The 23,716-nt window shown below is 39.5% G+C and overlaps 1 protein-coding gene across 3 annotated transcripts in view; it reads left to right on the top strand.

Annotated features, from left to right (window-relative positions):
• rapgef4a (Rap guanine nucleotide exchange factor 4a) overlaps positions 1 to 22,727 on the top strand; it is a 32,247-nt gene extending 9,520 nt beyond the window's left edge. The window contains exons 5-31 of one of the 3 annotated variants that reach the window (XM_076103687.1): positions 8,091 to 8,163; positions 10,703 to 10,767; positions 11,894 to 11,944; positions 12,058 to 12,164; positions 12,586 to 12,707; positions 12,812 to 12,995; positions 13,092 to 13,176; positions 13,638 to 13,698; positions 13,869 to 13,945; positions 14,063 to 14,209; positions 15,580 to 15,695; positions 16,800 to 16,885; positions 17,250 to 17,328; positions 17,442 to 17,592; positions 18,480 to 18,568; positions 18,746 to 18,776; positions 18,859 to 18,937; positions 19,432 to 19,578; positions 19,877 to 19,974; positions 20,347 to 20,472; positions 20,623 to 20,801; positions 20,907 to 20,997; positions 21,073 to 21,123; positions 21,304 to 21,391; positions 21,518 to 21,582; positions 21,662 to 21,716; positions 21,907 to 22,727. In XM_076103687.1, coding sequence (XP_075959802.1) covers positions 8,091 to 8,163; positions 10,703 to 10,767; positions 11,894 to 11,944; positions 12,058 to 12,164; positions 12,586 to 12,707; positions 12,812 to 12,995; positions 13,092 to 13,176; positions 13,638 to 13,698; positions 13,869 to 13,945; positions 14,063 to 14,209; positions 15,580 to 15,695; positions 16,800 to 16,885; positions 17,250 to 17,328; positions 17,442 to 17,592; positions 18,480 to 18,568; positions 18,746 to 18,776; positions 18,859 to 18,937; positions 19,432 to 19,578; positions 19,877 to 19,974; positions 20,347 to 20,472; positions 20,623 to 20,801; positions 20,907 to 20,997; positions 21,073 to 21,123; positions 21,304 to 21,391; positions 21,518 to 21,582; positions 21,662 to 21,716; positions 21,907 to 22,034 — 2,631 coding nt within the window. In that variant the 3' untranslated portion in view covers positions 22,035 to 22,727. Of the gene's footprint in view, positions 1 to 8,090; positions 8,164 to 10,702; positions 10,768 to 11,893; positions 11,945 to 12,057; positions 12,165 to 12,585; positions 12,708 to 12,811; positions 12,996 to 13,091; positions 13,177 to 13,637; positions 13,699 to 13,868; positions 13,946 to 14,062; positions 14,210 to 15,579; positions 15,696 to 16,799; positions 16,886 to 17,249; positions 17,329 to 17,441; positions 17,593 to 18,479; positions 18,569 to 18,745; positions 18,777 to 18,858; positions 18,938 to 19,431; positions 19,579 to 19,876; positions 19,975 to 20,346; positions 20,473 to 20,622; positions 20,802 to 20,906; positions 20,998 to 21,072; positions 21,124 to 21,303; positions 21,392 to 21,517; positions 21,583 to 21,661; positions 21,748 to 21,906 lie in introns of all 3 variants that reach the window. The other 2 variants (XM_076103696.1, XM_076103704.1) reach the window with 2 other exon arrangements.
• The last annotated feature ends 989 nt before the right edge of the window (positions 22,728 to 23,716 follow it).

Raw genomic sequence — 23,716 nt, 5'->3', positions numbered from 1 at the left:
CCGTGTGTTTTGTAGTCCGAGCTTGTTAGTGCTTTGTTGACACAGCTAAGCCGGCTGCACGTGACTTTACAGTGCATCTTCGTGCATGTGAGCGTGCCACAGTGGCTAGCTCATGGCCGCACTCTTCACTGTGCTCATGCTGTGGTCAGAGCTGACTGATGATGTTGCCACGGAAGCGTAGCGCCCACCCTCCACTTGGCAATATTATGAATCCTACTGTAGTGAAGGCATGATTCGCCCTACTCTGCCTGTGATTGTCTTACCCTAATATTCTTACCTTAACCCTAACCAGTCTCACTCCCCTAACCCTAATCTCTTAACCCTACTCTCACTCAGGCCTAAACCTGACCAGTCCAACAAACAAAGGCAACAAGTAGCCAATCAGAGGCAGAGTATAGTGCGCGTCATATTTTTGCCATTGGAGGATTCGCCTCCAGCTGCCTCAGCCGTCACCATTTTGGGAGTCATGTGAAGGCAATAGATATATGCTCTGAATTTCTAATTGAGCAATAAAAGTAAACACCAAATGTGTTAAAGAAGGTTGTTTTAATTTGTGCAATACTCCTTGAGGGATCAAACATGTGGTATGACTGCTTGTAATTTTGGTCACATTTCAATGAGCATTTTATGAGCCATCCCTGACTGTTATCCTTTATTAAATTTACTGTTACAGCCCGTTACATGCAGCCATGGAATGAGCCGATGAAGCAGCTTGTGTGGTTCATAAGTGTGATCAGTGTGGTTTTTAACATTTTATTCTCTAGTAATGTTCGCATAGTTTTACTTTAAAAGAAAGGCTTATGTATCCCTTCACATTGTTCATTTTATTAGAGATTCAACATCACAACATGGACCTTCTTTCAGGCATCAAATTGATATTATGAAACAACAACATCATCTAAGGATCTATAAAGCTACGCACTGCAAACACCTGAGATGATAACCAGCCACCATTAAAGTATCCTTAAAATTAGACAAATTTTATATAGATATAGATATAGATATCTACACAGTAAATACAATTTAATGTTGGGGAGGCATACACATTTCTTGGTTTGAACATTTTCAGGAAGTTCAGTGCAGCTGTCTTGTGGATTTGATAGTTAACAAGGTCAAAGATAAGATGCCATCTGGTCTGTGTCCTTGAGAGGAAGACGCTCAGGGATAGGAACACCATGCTGGATGGTAGACTACTGTCTTTACATTTTAGAGTTGGATTGGAGGCACAAAGGAACATTTACACATTTAACTAGATTCTGCCGGCGTGTTCACGGAGGAAATGTCTCCCTGAGGAGTTATAAGTCGATGAAAGCAGCAGAGACATTTTTACAATATTTCTTTTATATATTTCTGTTATTGCGGATCCTGTGAGACTCTCTGCTTTAACTCTTTGTGAAGGTGGCCAAGCAGAAAAAGAACAACTAGTCTGTATTATTGTATTACGTGTGAAGTGTAGCTAAGGCTTGAGAGAGAGGGAGAGGGATGGAGGGAGGGTGAATATGCTCTCCTGTGTGCTCAGTGACTGGAGTTGATCACCTAGCAACTGCTGCTCAGAAGACTGACTGGCACTCTGCTGGTCTGACACAGTCCGCTCACTCTGCTCTCAGAGGGGCGTGCAGGCTGCGGTGACGGAGCTGCTGGCTTCATGCTGGACCATGCTCGATGTGACCCATGACTCTTAGGACTGGATTTACATGCTTGGAGTGTTTAACGGCCGGATTAAGAAGGCGTGGAGGACCTTCCAGTCATTAACAACAATAATAGGCTGCATGGGACGCTGGTAGCAGCTTTAGGTAATCTTTGCCAAACCTTTGAACAATCCAATGCATTTGTTGCATGAGAAGCACTGTATTATATATGGGGAAAGTGAAAGAAATGCTGGTTAAAGAAATTTGTTCAGAGTTGTTCTTGCTCGTTTTGCAGAACTATCTGGAAATTCAGAATTTGCAATCCAAATGTCAAAAGTAGAATTCAGTATTTTCCTACTAAAAGTAGGAACATTTTGAATTTATATTCTGTTTCAGTTTGAGAGGAAATCTGACGGAGCAAAGGAAAAGGAAAACTCTTGGAAGGAGTTTTTCACCCAATTGTTTCACCCAAGTGGCCTGAAGTGTTCCTGTCAGAGTTCACAATAATCAGTGACTGCTTTGAGAACAGTTTGCACAATGTGGGTTACGTAATCTGGGGTGAATTATTCAAAATACAGCAGTGCATTCATGCACATTGATGCTCATAATGTGATCAAGCATGAACTACAGAGGAGTAGCTGGAACGGCACTGAGATGACTTGGTTTATATCTTCACTGATGTGTTTGTTATCACACAGATAAGACTAAACTCATCTGTAAACTCTGGATAGCATAGCAAGAATAAGCATCAGATAGAGATATGGACTCACTCCATGGTGGCAATCTTTACTGTTTTTATACACTAAGTATATGGGGGGAAAATACACATTATTAGTAGAAGACGGGGTGAAGAGATGTGTAAGAGCTCTGCTGCTGTGAACAGTGAAGTCAGTGTATGAGAGCAGATTAGTGTAAACAGTTGACCAAGCTTCACTGGAGGAATACAGAATGGCACATCTGTTATTGAGACACATTCGTAAACTTCATTTTCATATAACGATAAAAGCCCTGTGATGATGAATGCAGGATCATAAGCGCATTTGATGATTAGTCAAGTACGTCAAAATATAGTTATTTAAACAGTTTGGACTTCCTATGTTTCAGAAAATATCACTTTCAGAGGTTGGAATTACATTTGCTTTTCTATTGTAAATTATTATCAGAAACATCACAAGCCAACTGTGTAAATATTTGTATTTTGTCAGTCAGAAAATGTGTCTTCTTTAAGTCAAGTTCCAAAGCTTTTCAACTATTACTACAATCAGAGGTGCGTTGATGAGGTGGTTGTACTACTAGGTGGAAGGGTACAGAGGAGGAAGTGGGTATACACTCCAATTTATTTCAATTGCTGTTTGGCTGATAGGTGGGTTTACTGTAAACCACCAGAAAAAGATGCGAGTATACCCCATTCACCTGTATATTCCCTCCACTACAGCACTGAGAGTACCCATGGCCCATTCAGTGTTTCTTTCTAATTCTTGTGCCACAGCCTAGCTACTAATGCTGCTTTCCATTTGAAATGCGTTGCAGTTTTTTCCAACTGATGGCTGCCCTAACGTCTATCATGTGGACACATTGCTACGGTGTTTGTATGCTCAAAATACCGGCGTAATGCAACGGGTATTGCTAACAATGGCTAACAATTGCTAACCTTGCTGGAGCAAAGTTTTCCGACATCTGAGTCTTTAAAAAAACATTTAAAAGTATAAGACTGAGTGCTTAAAAGGAGAGAAGTCAACCAAAACTCTAAAGGAGTAAAGTAAGAAACTTACCGTCATCAAGCTTCAAATTGTGGCCGTTAGATATTCGTTATTAGAAGCCAGCAAGTCAATACACTGTCGGATTCTGGATCAATAATGGAAGAATTTGGCTAATTTCACTATGATGCAGTGACTTGTTATTGATTATAATTATTCTGAATTTGCCACTGCTCTGACTCACAGGTCTGGCTGGCACATTTGTCATGCTTGCCTTGCTATAATAATTTATCACATTTAACACAATTCTGTAGTTGTTGTGTATCTGATTGTTTCAAGATATTTTTTTATGTCCAAATGTTGTTGTTTTTTTGTCATATTCTTTGAGCGACGTGATATGCTAAAAAACTAAAAAGATGTATTGGTTCTCCAAATAAAATATGCTACCTCTACTACAATTAAGGAATATGTCGATGTTTGAGTTTACTATTCGTAATCGATTTTATGTCAGGTGGAAATTTGTCAAAAGGTATTTTTAAGCTGTGTTTGGGGATCAAAGACCTTCTATAAGACAAGGATGTGACTTGTTTTGATCGTTGAAGTGTTTGTAACACCTGTCAGTTGCTCAGAGTAAATCAATGAAAGAGAGATAAAACAGATTGTGGTCAATTATGTTTCTTCTATGAACACAGATTGACGCTATAAGCTGTGTGTCTACACCATTGTGCTTGCTGTCTGGATGTCGTGACAGATTATTTTGACACAGTTGAACACGCCTAAAGGTTTATCCGTACTTTACACAGTGTGCAGCAGAAACATCTGTACTGCTAATACAAAGAGGACGTTATTTTCAGAGCTGTCTGTGAGTCCCATTGGGGCTTGTTTGTGCCTTCATGACTATTGACTGTCCATTTGTTGGGAAATGATGTATTAAGTGAAAGACTAGGAGGAAGAATAGCTACACAAATCACAGCCAGTGGTTGTTTTATTGTGACTTGACATGTCATGAATATTTAAATTTGTGTTTTGAGGGAACATGACACATTTAGATCTATGTAAACAAGGCTTATACATATTTAAGTCTTAGGGCCTTTTATCTATTCATTATAACAATTATATCACAATACTAGTATATCTACAGTTTAAATCTCTCTACTTCATGCATAAAATGATTCCATCCATTAGTTCCTGCTTATCCGGGGCCGGGTCGCGGGGGCAGCAGGCTTAGGAGGGTGTTCCAGATGCTCCTGAGCAGTGAGATACCCCGATAATTGGAGCACACTCTCCGGTAGCCACTCCACAGGCACTGTCCCGACCTCCTTGCGATACTGAAGAGACGTGTCAGCCAAGACAGCCCAACAATGTTGGGCTGTCTTGTGGTTTTTATGAACCGCAATATGCTCGAACGTGGTGTTTGTTATGGATAATCCATTACTAGCATAGAAGTCCAACAACAAAGCACCACTTGGGTTTAGATCAGGCAGGCCGTTCCTCCCAATCAGCCCCCTCCAGGTTTCTACATCGTTACCCACATGAGCGTTGAAGTCCCTCAGCAGAACTATAGAGTCCCCAGTTGGCGCCATTTCCAGAATGCCACCCAGAGACTCCAAGAAGGCTGAGTACTTCAAACTGCTGTTCGGTGCATAGGCACAAACAGCAGTCAGAGACTTCCCTAGCGACTCGGAGTCGCATAGAGGGGACCCTCTCGTTCCTCTGGGACAAGTCCAACACAGCGGCGGCCAGCCGGGAGCTCGCAAGTATCCCCACAACCACTCGTCACCTCTCACCCTGGGCAACTCCGGAACAGAATAGAGTCCATCCCCTCTCTAGGAGTTTGGATCCAGAACCAGCGCTATGCTTGGAGGTGAGTCCAGCTATATCTAGTTGGTACCGCTCCACCTCACACACCAGGTCCGGTTCCTTCCCCGCCAGAGAGGTGACATTCCACATCCCTAGAGCTAGTCTGCGATGCCAGGGGTCGGCACGCCACAGGCACTGTCCCGACCTCCCAGGTCTGGCTTCAGAAGGGGGCCCAGGTTTCCCTTTTTTGATGCTCTAACAATCTTTTGGGATTAAAATGATGAAGGCTAATGTGGCAATAATCACACTGATTTATTCAAAGGAATAGTTAGACATTTTGTAGAAATAGACGTATCCACTTTCTTGCCAAGTATAAGATGAGAAGATCTCTACCACTCTCTTGACTTCATGGTAAATATGAAGCCACAGCCAGCAGCTTGTTAGCTTAGCATAAAGATTGAAAACAGGGGGAAACAGCTAGCCTGGCTCTGTCCGAATATACACATGTGTTAAACGAGACATAAAGTTAAAAATGTTTAGCTTTAGTGTTTAGTGTTTATGCTAAGCTAAACATGGGAGTGTTATCATTCTCCTCATCGGACTCTTGGCAAGCAAGCAAATATTTTGTTGTCCCAAAATGTCAAACTATCAATTTAACTCTATTCAGTACCAAAACTAAGCTGTGTTGTAAATTGACATGTGTGTGTGGTGTTGTTGACAAAATAGCCTCAAATGAAGGTGTGCATCATCATCATAATTTGTTTTTATAGAGATCAAAACAACAGTTACGAAGAGTTTTTCACAGAGCACAAACAAAGACAAGAATAGACAGACAAGAGCAGGACTGCAATTAATAATTATTCTGATTCATTTGTTAATCTGCTAATTCTTTTCTGAATTCATAGACTAAACATTTGGTCCATAAAAGTCTGGGGAAAAACTCCTTTCCAGTAAAGCCAGTAAAAATTACTTAAATTATGAATTGATCATCAAAATATTTGAATTGTCTCATGATTTCAGCTTAAATAGAATACACGTATATGCAGACAAAATGAAAAAAAAAAACAACTGAAAGGTCTGTGACTCAATTTCAAGATGGAGGATGTAAATTAATCAAATGCATGGTGTGTCATTAGAGTCAGAGACATCAATACTAACAGAATATAAACTGAGTGCTTTTTACACACCTGACAATGGTCCTAAGCCTTTTCTGAAACAACACCCCCACCCTGCCTACTGGATTCAATCCCTCAGGGAACTCGGCTTTATTGGCTCAGAGGGGTTGAGTTCATTTGTTCATCTGGTGCTCAGTTTAAGTGCTCCTCCCTAATCCTAAATCCTTTAATTGTCAACAACGGTACACAGATAGACTTGTTGAGGGAACTCTTTGAATATGTAAATCTGTTGTTTGCATGTGTACAAAATCCCCTCTACAAAAGACGCATTTTAATAATCTGAGTGTTGCGTTAGACATTAATCTGTATCTTTTAGTGTATTAATGAGCACCAAGTCAGTCCTTATTTTGGAGTAGATGGTTTGAAGACTGAGGTCACTGAGCGATTCTAAACTGCTTCTGAGGGGGAAAGCTGTGTGCCCCTGAAGGGTTGCTAAAGTGATTAACTGAATTCAGGGGGTAGAATTGAATTTAAAACATGACCTCTGAGAGTACATTACACATGCAGGAACAAACGGCTCTGTGGTTCTAGCTTTCGTTCAGTCTCCGCTGACCAGATGATAGCGAGGTAGAGAGAACTAAGTGGTCCTCAATCAGCTTTTGATCGACTCAGAACGTAGTTGCTTCGGCACGTAATACGTTTTTGTGTGTCTTTTGCCGCAAATTAATGTTTAATCTTGATCAGTCTACTGATCAGATTGAAAATACAATTTTAACAATCAGCACAGATTTATTAGAGTAGATACTAAATGTAGTGGGGATGCTTTTACGCGATCAAATGTTTCTTTTAGAGATGCAGGGTTGAGTACTTTCTGTTAGAGAAAAAGCACCCAAGGCAGAATAGAAAGCTCCATTAGATAATAATGATTAAACAAACTCTGTTTTGCAAAATCTCAATATTTCGGTATATTTTGTTAGCCAATGTATGGTTATTTTAAACCCAATTTTTTAAAGTCTGCTAAGGGGCCATTAATATTAGTGTATAAGGCTATATATTGTTATGGCTCATTGGTTACTGTTGAATTGGCCTCTTTGTACACCAGTGTCAAGGAAAAAACCTTTACAAGAGTGCATGGATGCAGTATGATGTTCATTACATAACATCTGTGATGCTGCAGGGCTCTGTGATGGTACAAGGCATGTACAGTTAGAATCCATGTCTAAGTGTCCTTAAGTGAGACGCTGAGCCCCAAGTTGCTCCGGGCGCTTTACAGCAATGGTTGGGGTGGATTACATGCCGAGGTTAGATTTAATGTAAATAAAGTTTAAATTGCAGCTTGCACAACATTAAGGAGTAAGTACTCTGACTAATCAAGGTAATTAAAAGAGGACTGTTGCTATTATTTTGTCCAGCCCATTTATATCAACTCCAGGTACCCAAATCACAAGCAAGCAACTGAAAAAGTGAGTTTTTCCCGACATGTCCCCTTTAAGATACATTTTGCTGCCAATTCTTTACTTTTACTGAAGTAAATCATCTGATTATGTCTTCACTGATGGTGATCCTGCACCGTAGAGCTGTGTGTGAGCGGTTTGGTAAAAAATTCAAGATCTCAGGTCAAAATCTCAATTTTTTTCCCGAAACACCAGCTGTGAATGTCAGCTGTTGAGTTACAGCATGTTACCGTACCCTTGTCCAGGGTACATTACCTTGGCCTCGCATATGGATAAAGTGATGAGACATAAGGACAACGTTTTCTTTACCAAATACACAATGTGCTGCATTCATATTACCACTATTTCACACATTTCCATGACTGATTTGTTCTTGTATTTTCTTTATTTTCATAGAGATATCATCAGTGCATGGCTGGACTGCTCGCCCCACCATATGGTGTGATGGAAAGTGATTGTAGTGGTGACAGTAAGTATTTAGGCTCAGCAATCGCACATTCTATCTATATGTTTGTCACAATATAGTTCGCTGTTGTATTAAAGTTCATACAGTGTGCAGGCTGTGGGAGATTTGAAAGCATTATATAAACTTTTAATTACATTTGATTGGGGTCTTTAAGACAACATTTGACTGTAAAATATTACAGTGCAGGCGCTTCCAAATGTTCAAATGTTGCAGTTGGTGCACACGGTTTACAGGATGTTCAGTGACAGCAGTGCATCATCAGAAACAGGCTGAGCAGTGCATTTGGTTTACTTTCTTATTAGTTACTCAAGATTTAAAGGTACAGAAAAAAACTAAATCGTAGTGATGAAATTATAAAGTGAATAAAATGTATTACAAAGTTTGAATGCAGATTGTATCAAGATGAAGAAAACTGTTTACAGTAATACCGTCACTTTACTTTCTAATATTCCCAGAAGTAACTCTTTGATTTTGTTTGTATAATGAGATTTCACAATCTTTAGGTTGTGTAATATAACATATATGATCTTATTTGGTACAATATGTAATAATACGTTTGTGTGCCTGACTCCATTACTGTCTGACCCTCCTTCATCCTATTGCATTGTGATAAAGGCTGATACATTTATCTATGCTTTTCTGTTGCACGTTAACTCAATATTTACTTCACTTTGCTCAAACAGACCACTTAACTTGCTTCAAAATCATGTACCATAAAAATGATGAACAGCAGTGAGAAACCTTACCGGCAGCTTGTTCACTGTATGTTGTAATGTATTGTTTGAAAGGGTTTGTAAATGATGGATCATTTCAAAGAAAATGTTTTCCTGGTTTATGTTCCAATCAAAGAGGATTTGATTGAGTACTGCAGCCTCATGGGCTGCTTTTAAAAGTCCATGTGTCTGCTTTAGTATTCATCACTGTTTCGTGCTATGGAGCAACACTGTAAGAGCAGGGCTCGGGGCATTTTTTGCAGAATACAGTACAATACTTACAGTATGTACTCTATGCATGAATACACCAAGACAGAAATCTCACAAGCATCAAGCAGCTGGAGGCTGATGCACTTTTTTGTATACAGTACATCCACAGCAGCATAGTGGTTCTGTAACTGTAGTAGTGAATGAATTAAACACACAACTACGCTGTGCTTTTACAGCACTTTGGTGCTTTTAAAGTCAGCAATGTTTCATTCAGTCATGCATTCAGTACCACTCTACTTGAGCACCCTTTAAAGCACACTTGTGTTGCCATTAATGTTCAATAAAACAAAACACTTCCCTTCTGACGTACTCAAACTAAATCTGATCTTTTACCAACAAATTTGATTTTAGATTTTTGTAATTTATATCTACTATTGGATTCATATCTCAAATGTGATGAATTAGTATGACACTTGAATGGGTTGCCTGATATCACCTGGACCAGCACGGCAGCACCACAAATATAATGATGTACAGCTGTGTTAACAATAAACTGGCACAGGTTATGTTCAGACCCGCAGTATATGAATAGAAATGCAGTCCAAGAGTGTGTAAGAAGATGACCTTTAAAGCGGCTATAGTCCGTATATTTCCAATAACAATGTATTAAATAATAATGTGAAAACAATGTGCTAACCTTCAGCAGCAAGCAGACACAAGTAGTCACTAGTTGGTGAACAAAGTGGAGCACTTATCAGCTAAAGAGCCAGATATTTCCCTCAGCGGTTGGTGGAGACCAAAAACAAAGCTTAAAGAGAATATTAGACTTACATTCATCAAGGAGGCCAGAAACATGAATCCAAACAAATGATAATGTTCCTTCATAACTGCTGGATATGTAAATAAGCAACTGTTTGCTAACAAGAAAGGACTTAAAAGGTGATAATGTGTTGATCCTGTTGACAACCAGTTTTTGTTGTACAGTAGTCTGAGAAGCATGTCTAAGTATAGCGGAGTTATTCCCTGCAGATACAGTTGTGACTGAGCAGCTCTGACTTTGTCCTGGAGGGCTCCTAATACTGAGAAATAACCTCACCCTACAAACTCTCTGCAGAACGGTCACATTTCCTCATTGATTTGATTTTTTTTTTTTACATAATTTGTACAGTCGCCACCAGAATAATAATAGTTTAGTTTAGTTAAGGAAAAATGTAACTCAGAAAGCATTTTTTACTATAGATTTGTTAAGAAATGACAATTGTCTCCCAAAGGTAAGCGCACATGGAAGTCTAAATTATTTATAATGCCAGATAAATAATTGAAAAATAAATAAGATAGTCATTGAATGGAGATAGAAATTAGATGAAATTTCCCACTGTTATGGGTTAATTTTCTGTTTCATAATGGTGACAGAAATGTCATATTTGTTTGATTTGAAAGGTAAAAGAAAAAAAACTATTAAAAGTGGAATCAAATGAAATAGGATGATCTGGCATGACATTTAAATGTCAAGTTCATTATGATATGTTGCATCTATTTCATTGTTTTAAAGTCATACTAAATATATTTATTTATACATGTTGTTGTTCTTATGAATGTTTTTTTTTTTTTGCCAACAGGAATGCCGGACAAAGAGAACATAAGCAACAACTCATTTGTTTCTGTCCCCAAACATCAGAATAAGGTATTTTGCCTGCATGACACATGAATTATTTACCTGATTTATTGCGACCACAAATTATGAAAGAGAGAGAGAGAGAGAGAGAGAAACTGAGAGGGTGAGACAATGCTGGTTCGCTGGCCTTGTTCCTGTCTTGCAGAGTGTTACTGTACGTGAACAGTTTGGCACTTAAACCTAAAGACTATAACTCATTCTGTGCTTCTATTTCGCCTGACATAACGACATCCTTTACCAATACTTTCCTCTCCAAAAGAGGATGGAAAACAGCGTGGAATGTGAAGTTTGTTTAAAGTTGGTCTAAATATAAACAAGATGACCGGAGTTTTTGTCTCCATCTATGACAGTTCCTGTCCCACCTTTCTCCTGTTGTCGTTTCCTGCGTTGATAACGTGGCACTGCAGCAGATTTATGATGCCCTGTGCTTTACTCCTACAAAGAGTTTAGTCACGACATGGCCACAGAGTTGTACTGTTATGTAAAAAAAGAAGAAGCTTGTATTCCTTTTTTGTAACAAACAAACTGCTCTGATTTACTTTAACATATATGAATAATGCTTATGATATAATGCCCAGCTTCTTTTTGTACTGAGTGGAGAAATTCTTGTAAATAAATAATGAACTTAAAAGCCTTCACATAAATGCACGAGTTGCGCTGTTCTCTGAAGCATGCAGAATGCACTTTAAATGTCAAAGCCCCGCAGCCCACTCCATGGCCCCAGTGGGGGAAAAAAAACACATTTCCATACAGTAATAGACATTATCTGTGTCCCATTTAAGCAATTGAATGCAGCAGTCAAGATTCTGATAACAGACTATTATTTTAACTGAGATGCAATATAGAAAGACATAAGTTCAATTAAAGTTGACAGCTAATGTCAACTGTGAGTCATACAGTATAGCAGTGAAGAAGATAATCTGTGGCCCGACGTGAGAGGAAAAACACTTGACTTGTCAGACATGTTGTTGCTTCCCTGATGTATTTTATTGCCAATTACTGAATTGGTGTTTCTTACAACAACAAACCTTTAATTTCACCCAATTTCTGTGATGTTGAGCCTCCGTTTTATTGTCATGCATGATGTGTTTTATTTAAATTCCTCTTATATTTTGCTTCTTTTTTTTCCTCGCAGAAGTCATTCATTGAAAGTCCAGCCAAATCCCACCTTAAATGCATTTCCCAGGTAGTAAACACAATCATCCTTCTGTATGCAGCGCCCAGTCATTACCTGTTTATGTGGCAGGCACTCAGTAGGACTTTACTGTGCTTCGATTTAACTTGAGTTTGATTGTGCAGGTCCCTTCTGAGAAGATACTGTGGGCGGGGAAGATTCTCCGTAACGCCATCCTCTCCAGGGCGCCTCACATGATCAGAGACAGGAAGTACCATTTGAAGACGTACAGGTTAGATGGCACCTTAAATCTTTGATATTTGTGAAAGATTGCATCATTCTATTTGATTCAAAATACTATATTTGTTCATCAAGGGGCAACCTGAGTCCGGCAAAAACGCATAAACTCCTCCGGTCAGGAGCAGAGCTTCGTCTCGCCGCTACAGTAAAATGAACTCTGGTGCTCGGAAACACTATAGCTTTTGACCACATGGACCGCCAAAATCAACACAAAATTAAAGTTTCTCACAGTAGCTTTAACTTCCTGGCTGAACATAGAGGCTCTTTTTTGGCAACACCCTGTTAGCAGTTTAGTAAAACCACAGAAACAGAAAAAACAAACAAGAACAGGCAGGTTCAAATAATAAAAACAGAACATATACTGCTTAGCCTTGTATAAGATCTTATACAGACCTTTCCTGTCTTTTCTATAGGCAGTGTTGCGTGGGGACAGAGTTGGTTGACTGGCAAATGCAGCAGAGCTCATGCATCCACTCTCGTATTCAGGCTGTGGGCATGTGGCAGGTGCTGCTGGAAGAAGGTGTTCTCAACCATGGTGAGACTCTGTGTGATGTCTGTGTCTGCAGCACATGTACGTGCAAAGCAGTGATTTTTTTTTAAAATAATTTGAGCCCTGCTGTCTGTGTTGTTGTGACACAGTGGACCAGGAGCTCAGCTTCCAGGACAAGTACATTTTCTACCGCTTCCTGGATGACGAGCAAGAGGATGCTCCTTTACCGAGCGAGGAGGAGAGGAAGGAGAGCCAAGAGGAGCTGCAGGACACCCTGCTCCTCCTCTTGCAGATTGGACCTGATGCCCACATGAGGATGATTCTGAGGAAACAGTACGACCACAAAACAATACTCTCTAGAGCAATTTTAAATAAATTGAACTGGTGTTTCGGTGTCATGATTTTCTTTACATGTTACCTGTTTTGCAGTCCGTCTGAAAGAACAGCAGATGATTTGGAGATCATTTATGAAGAGCTGCTCCATATAAAGGCCTTATCTCACCTGTCCACCACTGTGAGTTCTCCGTCTTATGTGGCCGTATGAATCCTGTTGTCAGTATGCAGATATTAAGATTGTTTCTGTCTCTTGTGGCAGTAAACAACTTGTCACATTCAGGAGCAGAGTGAAGGGCAAGCATGCAAACTGCACACCCTCCTGTACTTGTGTAGTCATCTCGGTACTAATCATCACATATTTTGATTGATGTTCTGCAAGTAAAATCATTCGTTTGCATTCATTTGGTTTCACTCAAAGTTGGGTGAGAACTACTGGAAACTGCCTGCCTTTTTTTGAATGGATTTGAGCTCACATTCAATTTTAGGAAAATCAGTTTTACACTGGAGGGGTATTGACTGGCAGGATGATAACACTTTGCATGGTTGTACTCTTTCTGGTTGCTCCCAGTTGCACTAGTAAGTAAACTTAATTTCTCTTTATATTGATCCTCCTGAGCTATGCATCTGTCTACTCTGCAGGTAAAGAGAGAACTGGCAGGAGTGCTGATCTTTGAGTCTCATGCTAAGGCAGGAACAGTGCGTAAGTAATACGGTGAAATAAGTAATGTGACGGTAATGATCTTTCCCAAAAACCTGATACCAAACAATTTTAATTTATTAATGAATTACAGAGGGAGAATGAATCCAACAAATCCCAGATTAGGGAATACCAGACCACCAAAACTTTTCTTTGTTTCTTTTCTCTCTCAGTGTTCAATCAGGGCGAGGAGGGCACATCATGGTACATTATTTTGAAGGGCTCAGTCAACGTTGTTATCTATGGAAAAGTAGGTATTTCTCCAGATGAGATCACACTATTTCTAAAATCTATGAAATGATTATGTTGCTTTGACCAGGGCATTAACTCATCGGTAAGTAACTGATCAGTACGCTGTGTGTCGCAGGGTGTTGTTTGCACTCTACATGAGGGAGATGACTTTGGAAAGCTCGCTCTTGTCAATGACGCCCCCCGCGCTGCCTCCATTGTCCTGCGAGAGGACAACTGTCACTTCCTGACAGTGGACAAGGAGGACTTCAACAGGATTTTGAGCGTGAGTTTCTTTTGGTGCTTTTACAGTAGTATTTAAAATAGTTATATTGCCCTCTGTTGGCAAAACCTCAGCATTGCAGCCATAAAAGTTATTTAATGCATCCTTTGAGATACTCCAGTCCTCTGCACTCATTAGCTTAGTCCTCTGAATATGAATTATGTTGGTAATGACTTGTGTTACTTCAAGCTAGAGATAAAAAGCAGCTTTGGGGTTAATTAGCTGTGGATGCAAACTTGTGTGGAAAACTTCCATCCAGGAGTTCAGAAGCCGTCATGAATTTACTGTTCTGGCTGAAATACAGCAGCAGAGATTTGACAGTATGAAGCTGGATGTGAATGAATGTGATGCTCCAGCAGGTCTGTAATCTAAAGAAAGTAGAAATCTAGAGACAATGAACGTTATAAAGATATATCCATTTAAATGGCTTGAATATGTAACAACTCTCTGCTAACCATTGAGCAAAAACACGTTAACATACAGTTTCCCCATCATCGTATTCCTGTTCTGTGTTGGCTTTTCGTTAAAGCTAATATGATGTTTACACTGACTGAAATATTTAAAACCAAGACTCCTTATTGTTATGGTTGCATCATTCCACCAAATAGAAATATTCCAGGTGTCTTGTTGATTATTTTATCCACCTTTCCCCAAAATTCAGGCTGACAAATTTGTTATCTTTGGAAATTAATTCGTAAAGACTGACCCCCGGCAGGCCGCTCCTTGTTCAGGGGGTTAACCAACCTTCTACCCCATCAGGGGTAAAACACTTTTTTTACAATAACACTGGGAAGTAATACAATGTCTTGGTTTAAAAAAAAAAAAAAAAATCCAGTTAGATTCTATTTTAAATATATTCACATTTCTTATGAACTAACAATCACCACACTAGACTTTAGACTCACAAAATATTATTTAGCATTATTGCATTGTCATGAACCCTATTTAAGCCTTCAGCCTGCTGCTGTTAGCGTGGTTGTGTGCTGACTGTATGCCGGACGAGCCAACTAATCCACTGCTCGGTGACCAAAGCCAAGTGTCATGCCACCTTCTCCGCAGCAGGGAAAATGACAGCTGGCTCTGATGCAGAGAGCAGAGAGGAGTCAAACCTCTCTGTAATTTTGAGATCATGGTGTCAACATTGTGTTCAGTTTATGACGTGTTAGTGTTGGAAGGGACACCTCCTCACATTCACTGAAACAGAAATAAGCTCGGATAGAATTACATACACACAACCTTCCAGTGTGTCGTTAACGTTATTATAGCTGTTTAACTGTGAGATCGAACAGCTTCTTGCTCACTCTGTATATTAAAATGCATAACTTATGTATATGCACTCTGTGTGTGTACTCTGTGTGTGTATCTGTGTGAAGGATGTGGAGGCCAACACGGTGCGTCTGAAGGAGCACGGTCAGGATGTTCTGGTGTTGGAGAAGAGTCTTAGCAGCAGTCGAACCTCCAGCCACGGAGCCTCCTCCTCCCATTACAAGTAAATGTACCCACAATCCACTGCACTGGTTTCACACAGGAAAGGTTTAAAAGCAGTGTGTGTGTGTGCGTGTGTGTGTGTGTGTGTCAGAGAGTAAGACATAGTAAACTGCAGTTGACTCTAATTACAATACTTTACACTTTGTTCCGAGTTCAGTCAATGGTGAAATATGCCTTAAAAAATTGGATGATGATTTAACACAGCCTCCCTTTTACTATTGAATTAATCGTGATATTTTGAGATGTATTTTTTTTTTTTCTGTCAACAAATCTCACTGGAAGTGACAATCTTGAAGATCTTGTTTCTCTTTTATTCTCTTTGGTAGCACCATTGGCGATAAGCGGTTATTGCAGGTGCGTTAGCAAGTTGAAGAGCGGGTCTGTTGCGTTAGCTCCACAGATAATACTTCCTCCTGTTGGTTCATTGTTTGTTTTGGTCTTTCAAGAGATTTGTTGGCAATATGAAAAATATAAAATATCACCAGCTTTATCCTTAAAAACATTGAAAGTGCCTTGTGAATACTGACTCTATCAGTCAGTGTGACAGCAGATGAAAAGGCTTACTGACCATGTCTGGCAGGCACAGAGCAATCCTGTGCACTGCAGCCAACAAGTGTTATCTTAATAGAAGCATCTGTCACTGCACCACGGCGGCTGTAATATAGAGAGACACATTAATGGTAATGATGGCCCTCTGCTCCTTGGGGGGAAAAAGAAGGCCTGGCAAGTCACAATTACTTGTTTGGGGTCGCCCTCTAATCAACTCGGCTCCTCACACATGAGAGTGTCAAGACTATGAGGAAGACACAACAAGTCTTGTGATAATGAAAACAACTGGGGCTGGACTGTGTTGATTCTCCTTCACTGACGAGATGCCCCTACATTTCTGTTTTGGCTTCTCTCACAGCTCTTAGCCCAGACTCCCCTTAATCTTCAACCGGGCCAAGAACCCTGTGATTGTAAATAGGATTGTTATCAAATGAAGCAATCGCAGACCCACGTTCAAGTAAGACAAATCAGTCGAGGGCCACGGAGGTGTCGCAGATCATTTAGAGCCAGTGTGTCTTGATTAGTGAAGGGTGTGTCTTATCCTGTGTTGCTCCAGATACAAGGTAATGTCGGGGACTCCGGAGAAGATTTTGGAGCACCTCCTCGAAATGATGCGATTGGATTCTCAATTCACAGAGTCAGGTACTGCTCGGCATGCAACTTTCAGCATGTCAGATTACAGCCATCGAATACAATCTATCCCTATGATGATCATCTTTGCTATGAAGGGTTTTCCTCTATGCTGTATGTTTATTCTCTCTGGCTCAGAGTTTCTCTCCTCTGTCCTCTGCCTGCTGCTCTGCACTGACCTGTTTGTTCTCATCTATAATTAGCCACACGTCACAGAGCTGATCTAATTACTCTCGCTAGTGTGGATACATATGGTCTTTATTTGCCTGCAGAGGTGACAGAGACAGCGCCATGCAGGATCAAAAGGCCTCCAGAGGTGCTTTGATCTGCTGTAACACAGGTGTCTGACGTAACCTTCTCTTTCTTTTTGACACAGACTCGGCCTTGGATGACTTTGTGCTCACGCACTGTGTCTTCATCCCAAACAGTCAACTTTGTCCGGTGTTGATGGCCCAATATCCTTTCAGCATTATGCTAATGTTGTTAAATGTGAAACTAATCTTAAAAAAAAAAAAAAAAACTTTCTCCTCTGCTTTACTTACTGTTTTGATCTTTAACTGCTGTGCACCTACCATGCCCAGGCTTTGCAGGGCTCTGAACAGGAAAAGCTGGACTACACGATTAACAACAAGCGCAGGGTGATCCGCCTGGTGATGCAGTGGGCTGCTGTACATGGAGATCACCTGCAGGAGGAGGACGACTCTGGGGCCTTCCTAGAGGTCAGCATATAGATACAACAAGTAACGTTATAACCACTGTTATAACTACTGCTATAGGTGCAGCATGATAATAATAATAATAATGTGATTTAATAATCAATGTAAAGTCAGTGTTTCTGTTTGATTTCAAATTTTTATTTGAGTCTTTCAGTGACGGTGTATGTTGCCGTGTAGACCAACATTTAACAATTTAAGTCAGATGAGATGTGAAATATAAAAAAAAAACTCAAGATTTACTTTTTGAAAAATGAATAAATAATTGTATGTTTGTAAATCTTTTAAAGACAAAACAACTGTGCAAAAGCAGTCATGAAAGTATTATCTACAAATGGTGGTGGAGGTCAACTATGGAATAATATCCAAAAGGTTTTACATTCCTTGAATGTAATAAAAGCAGAGAGACAAAGAACCACCTGATGCAAAGAGGTTTGTGAGAAATCAACTTGTCCAGATTCAAACAAATATAATTACATTTTTAATCAACTAAGTGTCATTTTTTTAGATATTGGTTGCAAAAATAACACTGCCTCCAAACTGTAAAGCTAAGTCTCACTGTTTTTACCTTGAGTGTACTACTGGCACCTTTATTTACAACAGCAAGCAAATACCTGCATCAGAGGTGTCTAGTCATAAGTGAACACCTGCCAACCAATCAGAGTAGAGACTTCTCCCTTGTTGACCAGGGTATGAAACAGATTTACGAGTCTTAATAAATGTTTACAACATAGTTTATACTTGCCCTGAGCAATAAGGCCAGGGGATGGATATTGCCTGCATTTACATGTCTGTTCTTTGATTTGTGTCTATGATAAAACTCCAGATGTTACTCAGAATAAATAGGTTTTTGTTTACTAAAGGCTTCTTTTTATTCTTGTTGTCTTTTGCAGGAGTTTCTCATGGCGGTAGCTAATGATGCCAAAGCAGTTCCAGCCCTCAGGGATCAACTCGCAGAACTAGAGAGAAGTTTAAAGCGAAAGTAAGTGAATGGATGAATCTTAATCCTAAAGCTGGCCGTGTGTATTTATCATTCTGTGCCCACCATGATCCGACTGTATGTTCACGTAATTAAAAAAAGCAATTGGCAGGTCTTATTGGTTGATGAACAAATATGCAAAACGTTAACCTAAAAGTTGCTTATTGTTTCATGTTTTAGCACTGAAGATGCCAGAGTCTCACAGAAAAAGGTAAGACACTGACTCTGGCCTTTTCAAATTAAAGTTCATGTGCAAAAAATGTCTTGATAAATGAACCTGTTAAACTTCACAGCACAAAGTCCTGCTGCGGCAGTTCAGTATGGGAGATGAGAAGCTTCAGAAACGTCAGCCCATCAAGAGTAATGATGAAAGTGAGTAAAGGATGTGTCTCCACATGTATGATGCAACATTTGTCCCAGACTAAAGAGGATCATTTCAGTACATTGTTGCTGCACACTGCTGTCAGTTGCCCACTTCTGTTAGCAGAATGTATTTATTTGTTAATGAGGATCTTATGTCTGAGTAAGAGGAAATGAGTCATTGGTGTTCTTTGCCTCTTTCGCCTGCACAATCACACACACATGGACATTTAATGTTTGCATATATGCTTAATCAATTTCAGTTTTCATTGAATATCGCTGGAAATAGGAAGCTTTAACACATTGAATCCTAACGTTTTTAGCTCATGACCTCTTAAAATATAGCAACCTGTAATTGTGTAAAGATATGGTTGTGAATCATCTCACGCAGATTTGGATCTATTGCTCTAATAATCTAACTGCTTCCATATTTCCAGCACTGCTTCACCGCTCTTTCCTTTCCTTCTTGCTGACAGTCGCATATTTGCTCTGATTCATGCCTCCAGTTCTGCTCAAAGTCTACTGCTGTGACCACACCTACACAACGATTCGTGTCCCTGTGGCCGCCTCAGTCAGGGAGGTCATCGGTGCCGTGGCCGACAAGCTGGGGTTAGCGGAGGACCTGCTCCTGGTCAACCTCAGTTCGGCAGGAGGTGAGAGCGGCGGCAGCTACATGTTAATCAAACGGTCGAAGGTGGAACAAGGGAGAGCCCATGCAGGGGGATGTACTAATGAATCCCCAGCTGATTTTGCAGACTGTGATGGCTGCTACAGTAGGTGCTAAAGAATGGCATTTAAACCAGCTTGAGAACAACTTCATCCTCTGAGAACCATGACTGGCTGTACAATATTCGTTTATTCTTCAAATATTCCATTTCATTTCCATAAAATAACAATCACAAATTTAAATCTTTTTTTTAACCTTTTTGTGTTATGTTGTTGTTTCTACAGAGAAAGTCATCTTCAAGCCCAATGATGTTTCAGTGTTCTCCACTCTCAGCATAAATGGACGTCTGTTTGCCTGCCGGAGGGATCAGTTGGATTCTTTGGTGGGTTAATCTCTAATTACACAGCACATTCTCATCATACTTACAACTAAAAATATGTGAAATCTGTTGCTCTAAACACACTTTTCTCATTTTATTTTACATACTTTTAGAATCCAGCTATCTTTTAAGCAACCTAGTGAATGTGCAGATTTATTTTTTATATATGAATGTTTTTATTTTATTATATCTTACGAACAATAATCCTTTCTCTTTTTTAACATTTTAATGTATTTTGGCTTATATTTTTGTATATTATGAGGACCTATGCCTCGGTTGATCGTAGCTGCATTTATTTTTTTAATTGCAAAACAAATATTCCTGATACAATACATAGTTATCAAATATAAAAGACAGTTTTTTCTTGTTTTCTAGACCCCTTTACCAGAGCAGGAAGGTTCCTCTACAGGGCGGTTGGCCAGCTTTGAGCTAATGAGCTCCAAAGATGTGGCGTACCACATAACTTCCTATGACTGGGAGCTTTTTCACTGTGTACATGAGGTACGACTGTGATATGAGACCAGCAGAGATGATTAATTGCTAGTACGCCTGCATTAATGTTATAGCATAAATTAAAGTTCATTTGTTTTCATTCTTTGAGTTGATGCACTATTTTGTTCACAAGAACTGTTTTTCTTTGGTGTCGAACAGCTTGAACTCGTCTACCACACAATTGGGAGGCAAAACGTCAAGAAAACCACCGTGAACCTGGACCTGTTCCTGAGGAGGTTTAATGAAATTCAGTTCTGGGTGATCACAGAGATGTGTCTGTGTTCTCAGTTCAGCAAGAGGGTGCAGCTTCTCAAGAAGTTCATCAAGATTGCTGCTCAGTAAGTGGACTGTGTTTCACTGTCTGTTCTGCTTTTCTTTGACTCAGCTTGCAGTTTTGTTTATTCACTACTCTAACGTATACTTTTCCATGTTTTATGTCAAAGCTGCAAGGAGTACAAGAACCTGAACGCCTTCTTTGCTATCATCATGGGACTAAGTAACCCAGCAGTGTGCAGATTGAGTCAGACCTGGGAGGTGGGTACTTTGTCTGTTTCAAAATGATTCTTAGCCTACCTGCCAGTTAACCTTTCGTGTAATCTGTTTTCACAGAAACTTCCCAGCAAATTCAAGAGGTTTTACGGGGAATTTGAAAACCTGATGGTAAGTTCAAACGACTGATTTTGTACTTCAAAGCATCTCCATCTTTGAGTTGTCTGTCCAGCCTTTCTTGCACCATCAGCTGGTCAAGTGTGGGTTCTGCAGCATCATCCTCGGGCAAGTGTGATGGATCTGTTTAACACGGCGACGTCAGATCTCAGAACGGTGTGATTGTTTCCACAGGACCCGTCCAGGAACCACCGTGCGTACCGACTGACAGTTGCCAAGCTGGAACCTCCCATCATCCCCTTCATGCCGCTGCTTATCAAAGGTCAGAGTTGTTGATTTGGTGACCATTCATTTTCAATGTAACATCATTTTGACCTGTACGACACAGTTATGTTGTTGAATCTTTTCTTTAACAGCTTTAACCATCTAAATGATTGATCTTTTACAGACATGACGTTCACTCATGAGGGCAACAAGACGTTTATCGACTATCTGGTCAATTTTGAGAAAATGGTTGGTGTAAATCTTTTTTTCTTCAGCTATTCAGTTAATTGCTGATATCTGTTGCTGATTATCGCTCTTTGTCTTTCAGCGAATGATTGCTAACACGTTGAAAATAGTGAGATACTGTCGGAGCAAACCATTCAGTGAGTGTGCACCCCAAAGTTTTATTTCATAGTGATGGAAATTGGGATGAAATATCAAATGGTTTGATTACAAATGAAGTATTTAAATTATACTCCAGTTCCCTGTTAATTTTTCAGGGACTGGCATTGATTAATTAATTCATTACATAATTCATTTAACCATTTTTACTCCTCTTTCCAATTTATTCAGGCCCAGATTCACCTCTGGCCAGCAAGAACCACCCAGAAGTTCGGACTTACGTACGTCAGCTCAAGGTGATCGACAATCAAAGGACGCTAACTCAGCTCTCTCACGGACTCGAGCCCCGCAGGTCTTGAATCCACTCGGGGACAGAAATGTTACACTCTGATGCTGCTTCACTAAATGACATGCGCTTGCATGTGGATGCATTTACTCCAACACAGGCAATCACATGAGGTGTCAGATAAAGGGATATTGTTTCAGATGCCTGACTTGTTAAGCCTTTTATTACAGTAATTTGTGATACTTTAACAGCAGTAATTGTTGGTGGGTGAAGAACCTCTCATATCCCAGTGCTGCAAGTCAAACAAGAGCGACAATTGAGGGAATTAACATGCTTTTGAGGGGATCTCATTCATCAGATTAGTGACGTAAACACTGTGTGACGCTGAAGCTTTAAAAATGCAAAGTCTTGATATTCCTGATATTCAGTTGTTTCGTATCTTTTGTATCAAACAATATTTATACATATTTAAGTTTGTGAGAATCTTATGTGTTGTAAACTGTATGCAAATATTTATTTTGACATCAGCATGCAAAGCGTTATTATGATTGTTTGCCTTTTTATTCATGCGAGCACATTTCTCTTTGGAGATGCAGTAAATGTCTGAAAACCTTTTGTGTGCTGAAAGTATTAAATATTTTAGGTGTATTTGTGCGCTGTATTGCCATTTCATTAATACATTGTTAAAAAATCATGGCATGTTGAAATAACTTCTGTAGTTTTCAATTTGATTTTCCATTTAATAAAATAGGTTATGTGTTGTCAATCGGTATAGTGGAGCATGAAGTTACTAGTTGCTTAACGTCTTAGACTGAGGTATCGTCATCTGAGAGGATTGAGGAGAAGAGGAGCACAGTATTTGGGGCAATAGAAGGTGAGAAACCTCCAATCAGAAGTCAGTATCATGATATTCTGGAATCAGCTCTGAAGGAACTGAATAATAATAATTAAACTCTAAATGACGTTGAATCTAAAGTTTTGTCAACTACATTTACAAATATGGGGGGGGGGGGTATTTGAAACACATTTTAATATAATGCAGTCTTGTACAACATCACAACTAACTATGACACAACAATAATCACATGCTTTAATTAAAACCTGAGAAGCATTATAATCTGGCAGATCTGTTGGATTGCATTAAATTGCAGTGGTGGAAGAAGTACTCTGAGCTGTTAAGACACCGCTGAATGAAAATACTCTGTCTGTTAGTAGAAAAAGTCCTGCATTCAAAATCTTAAGTCAAAGTACAAAGTATTAGCGTACTTGTACTTATACCAAAAAGTAAAAGTACTCATCTAACAGGATGGCCCATTTCAGAATAATTAATATTATATAATGATTGATGCATTAATGTATAAATCACCTTAAATGTTTCAGCTGCAACTACTAGCTTAATTAATTATTGATAATAATGCATAATAATGTATTAGTTGATTTATATTTTGTATTAATAACCTGAATCTGCAAAGTAACTTGTAACTTATATTGTCAAATAAATGAAGTAAAAAGTGAAAAGTATTGGCTTCTAAAATGCAGTTGAGGTGAAATATAAAATAGTACAGAATGGAAATACTTAAGTAAAGTGAAAGTAGCTCAAATATGTACTTGAGTTAATATACTTTGTATCTACCTCTGAAATATAATAGAGTATAGTAACATATTTATTGGCAAATCTAGGAACGGTAAGAGCTCATTGTACAATGCATAAAAATACAATGTTTAAACCACAGTGAGAGGAACATTATAGCAGAA

Source organism: Anarhichas minor, unplaced genomic scaffold (assembly GCF_050575085.1).
Source record: "Anarhichas minor isolate MPS153535 unplaced genomic scaffold, ASM5057508v1 ptg000004l, whole genome shotgun sequence".
Taxonomy (NCBI): Eukaryota; Metazoa; Chordata; class Actinopteri; order Perciformes; family Anarhichadidae; genus Anarhichas; species Anarhichas minor.
Note: the sequence above shows the minus strand (reverse complement) of the source record. Positions and strands in the feature narration are given on the sequence as shown.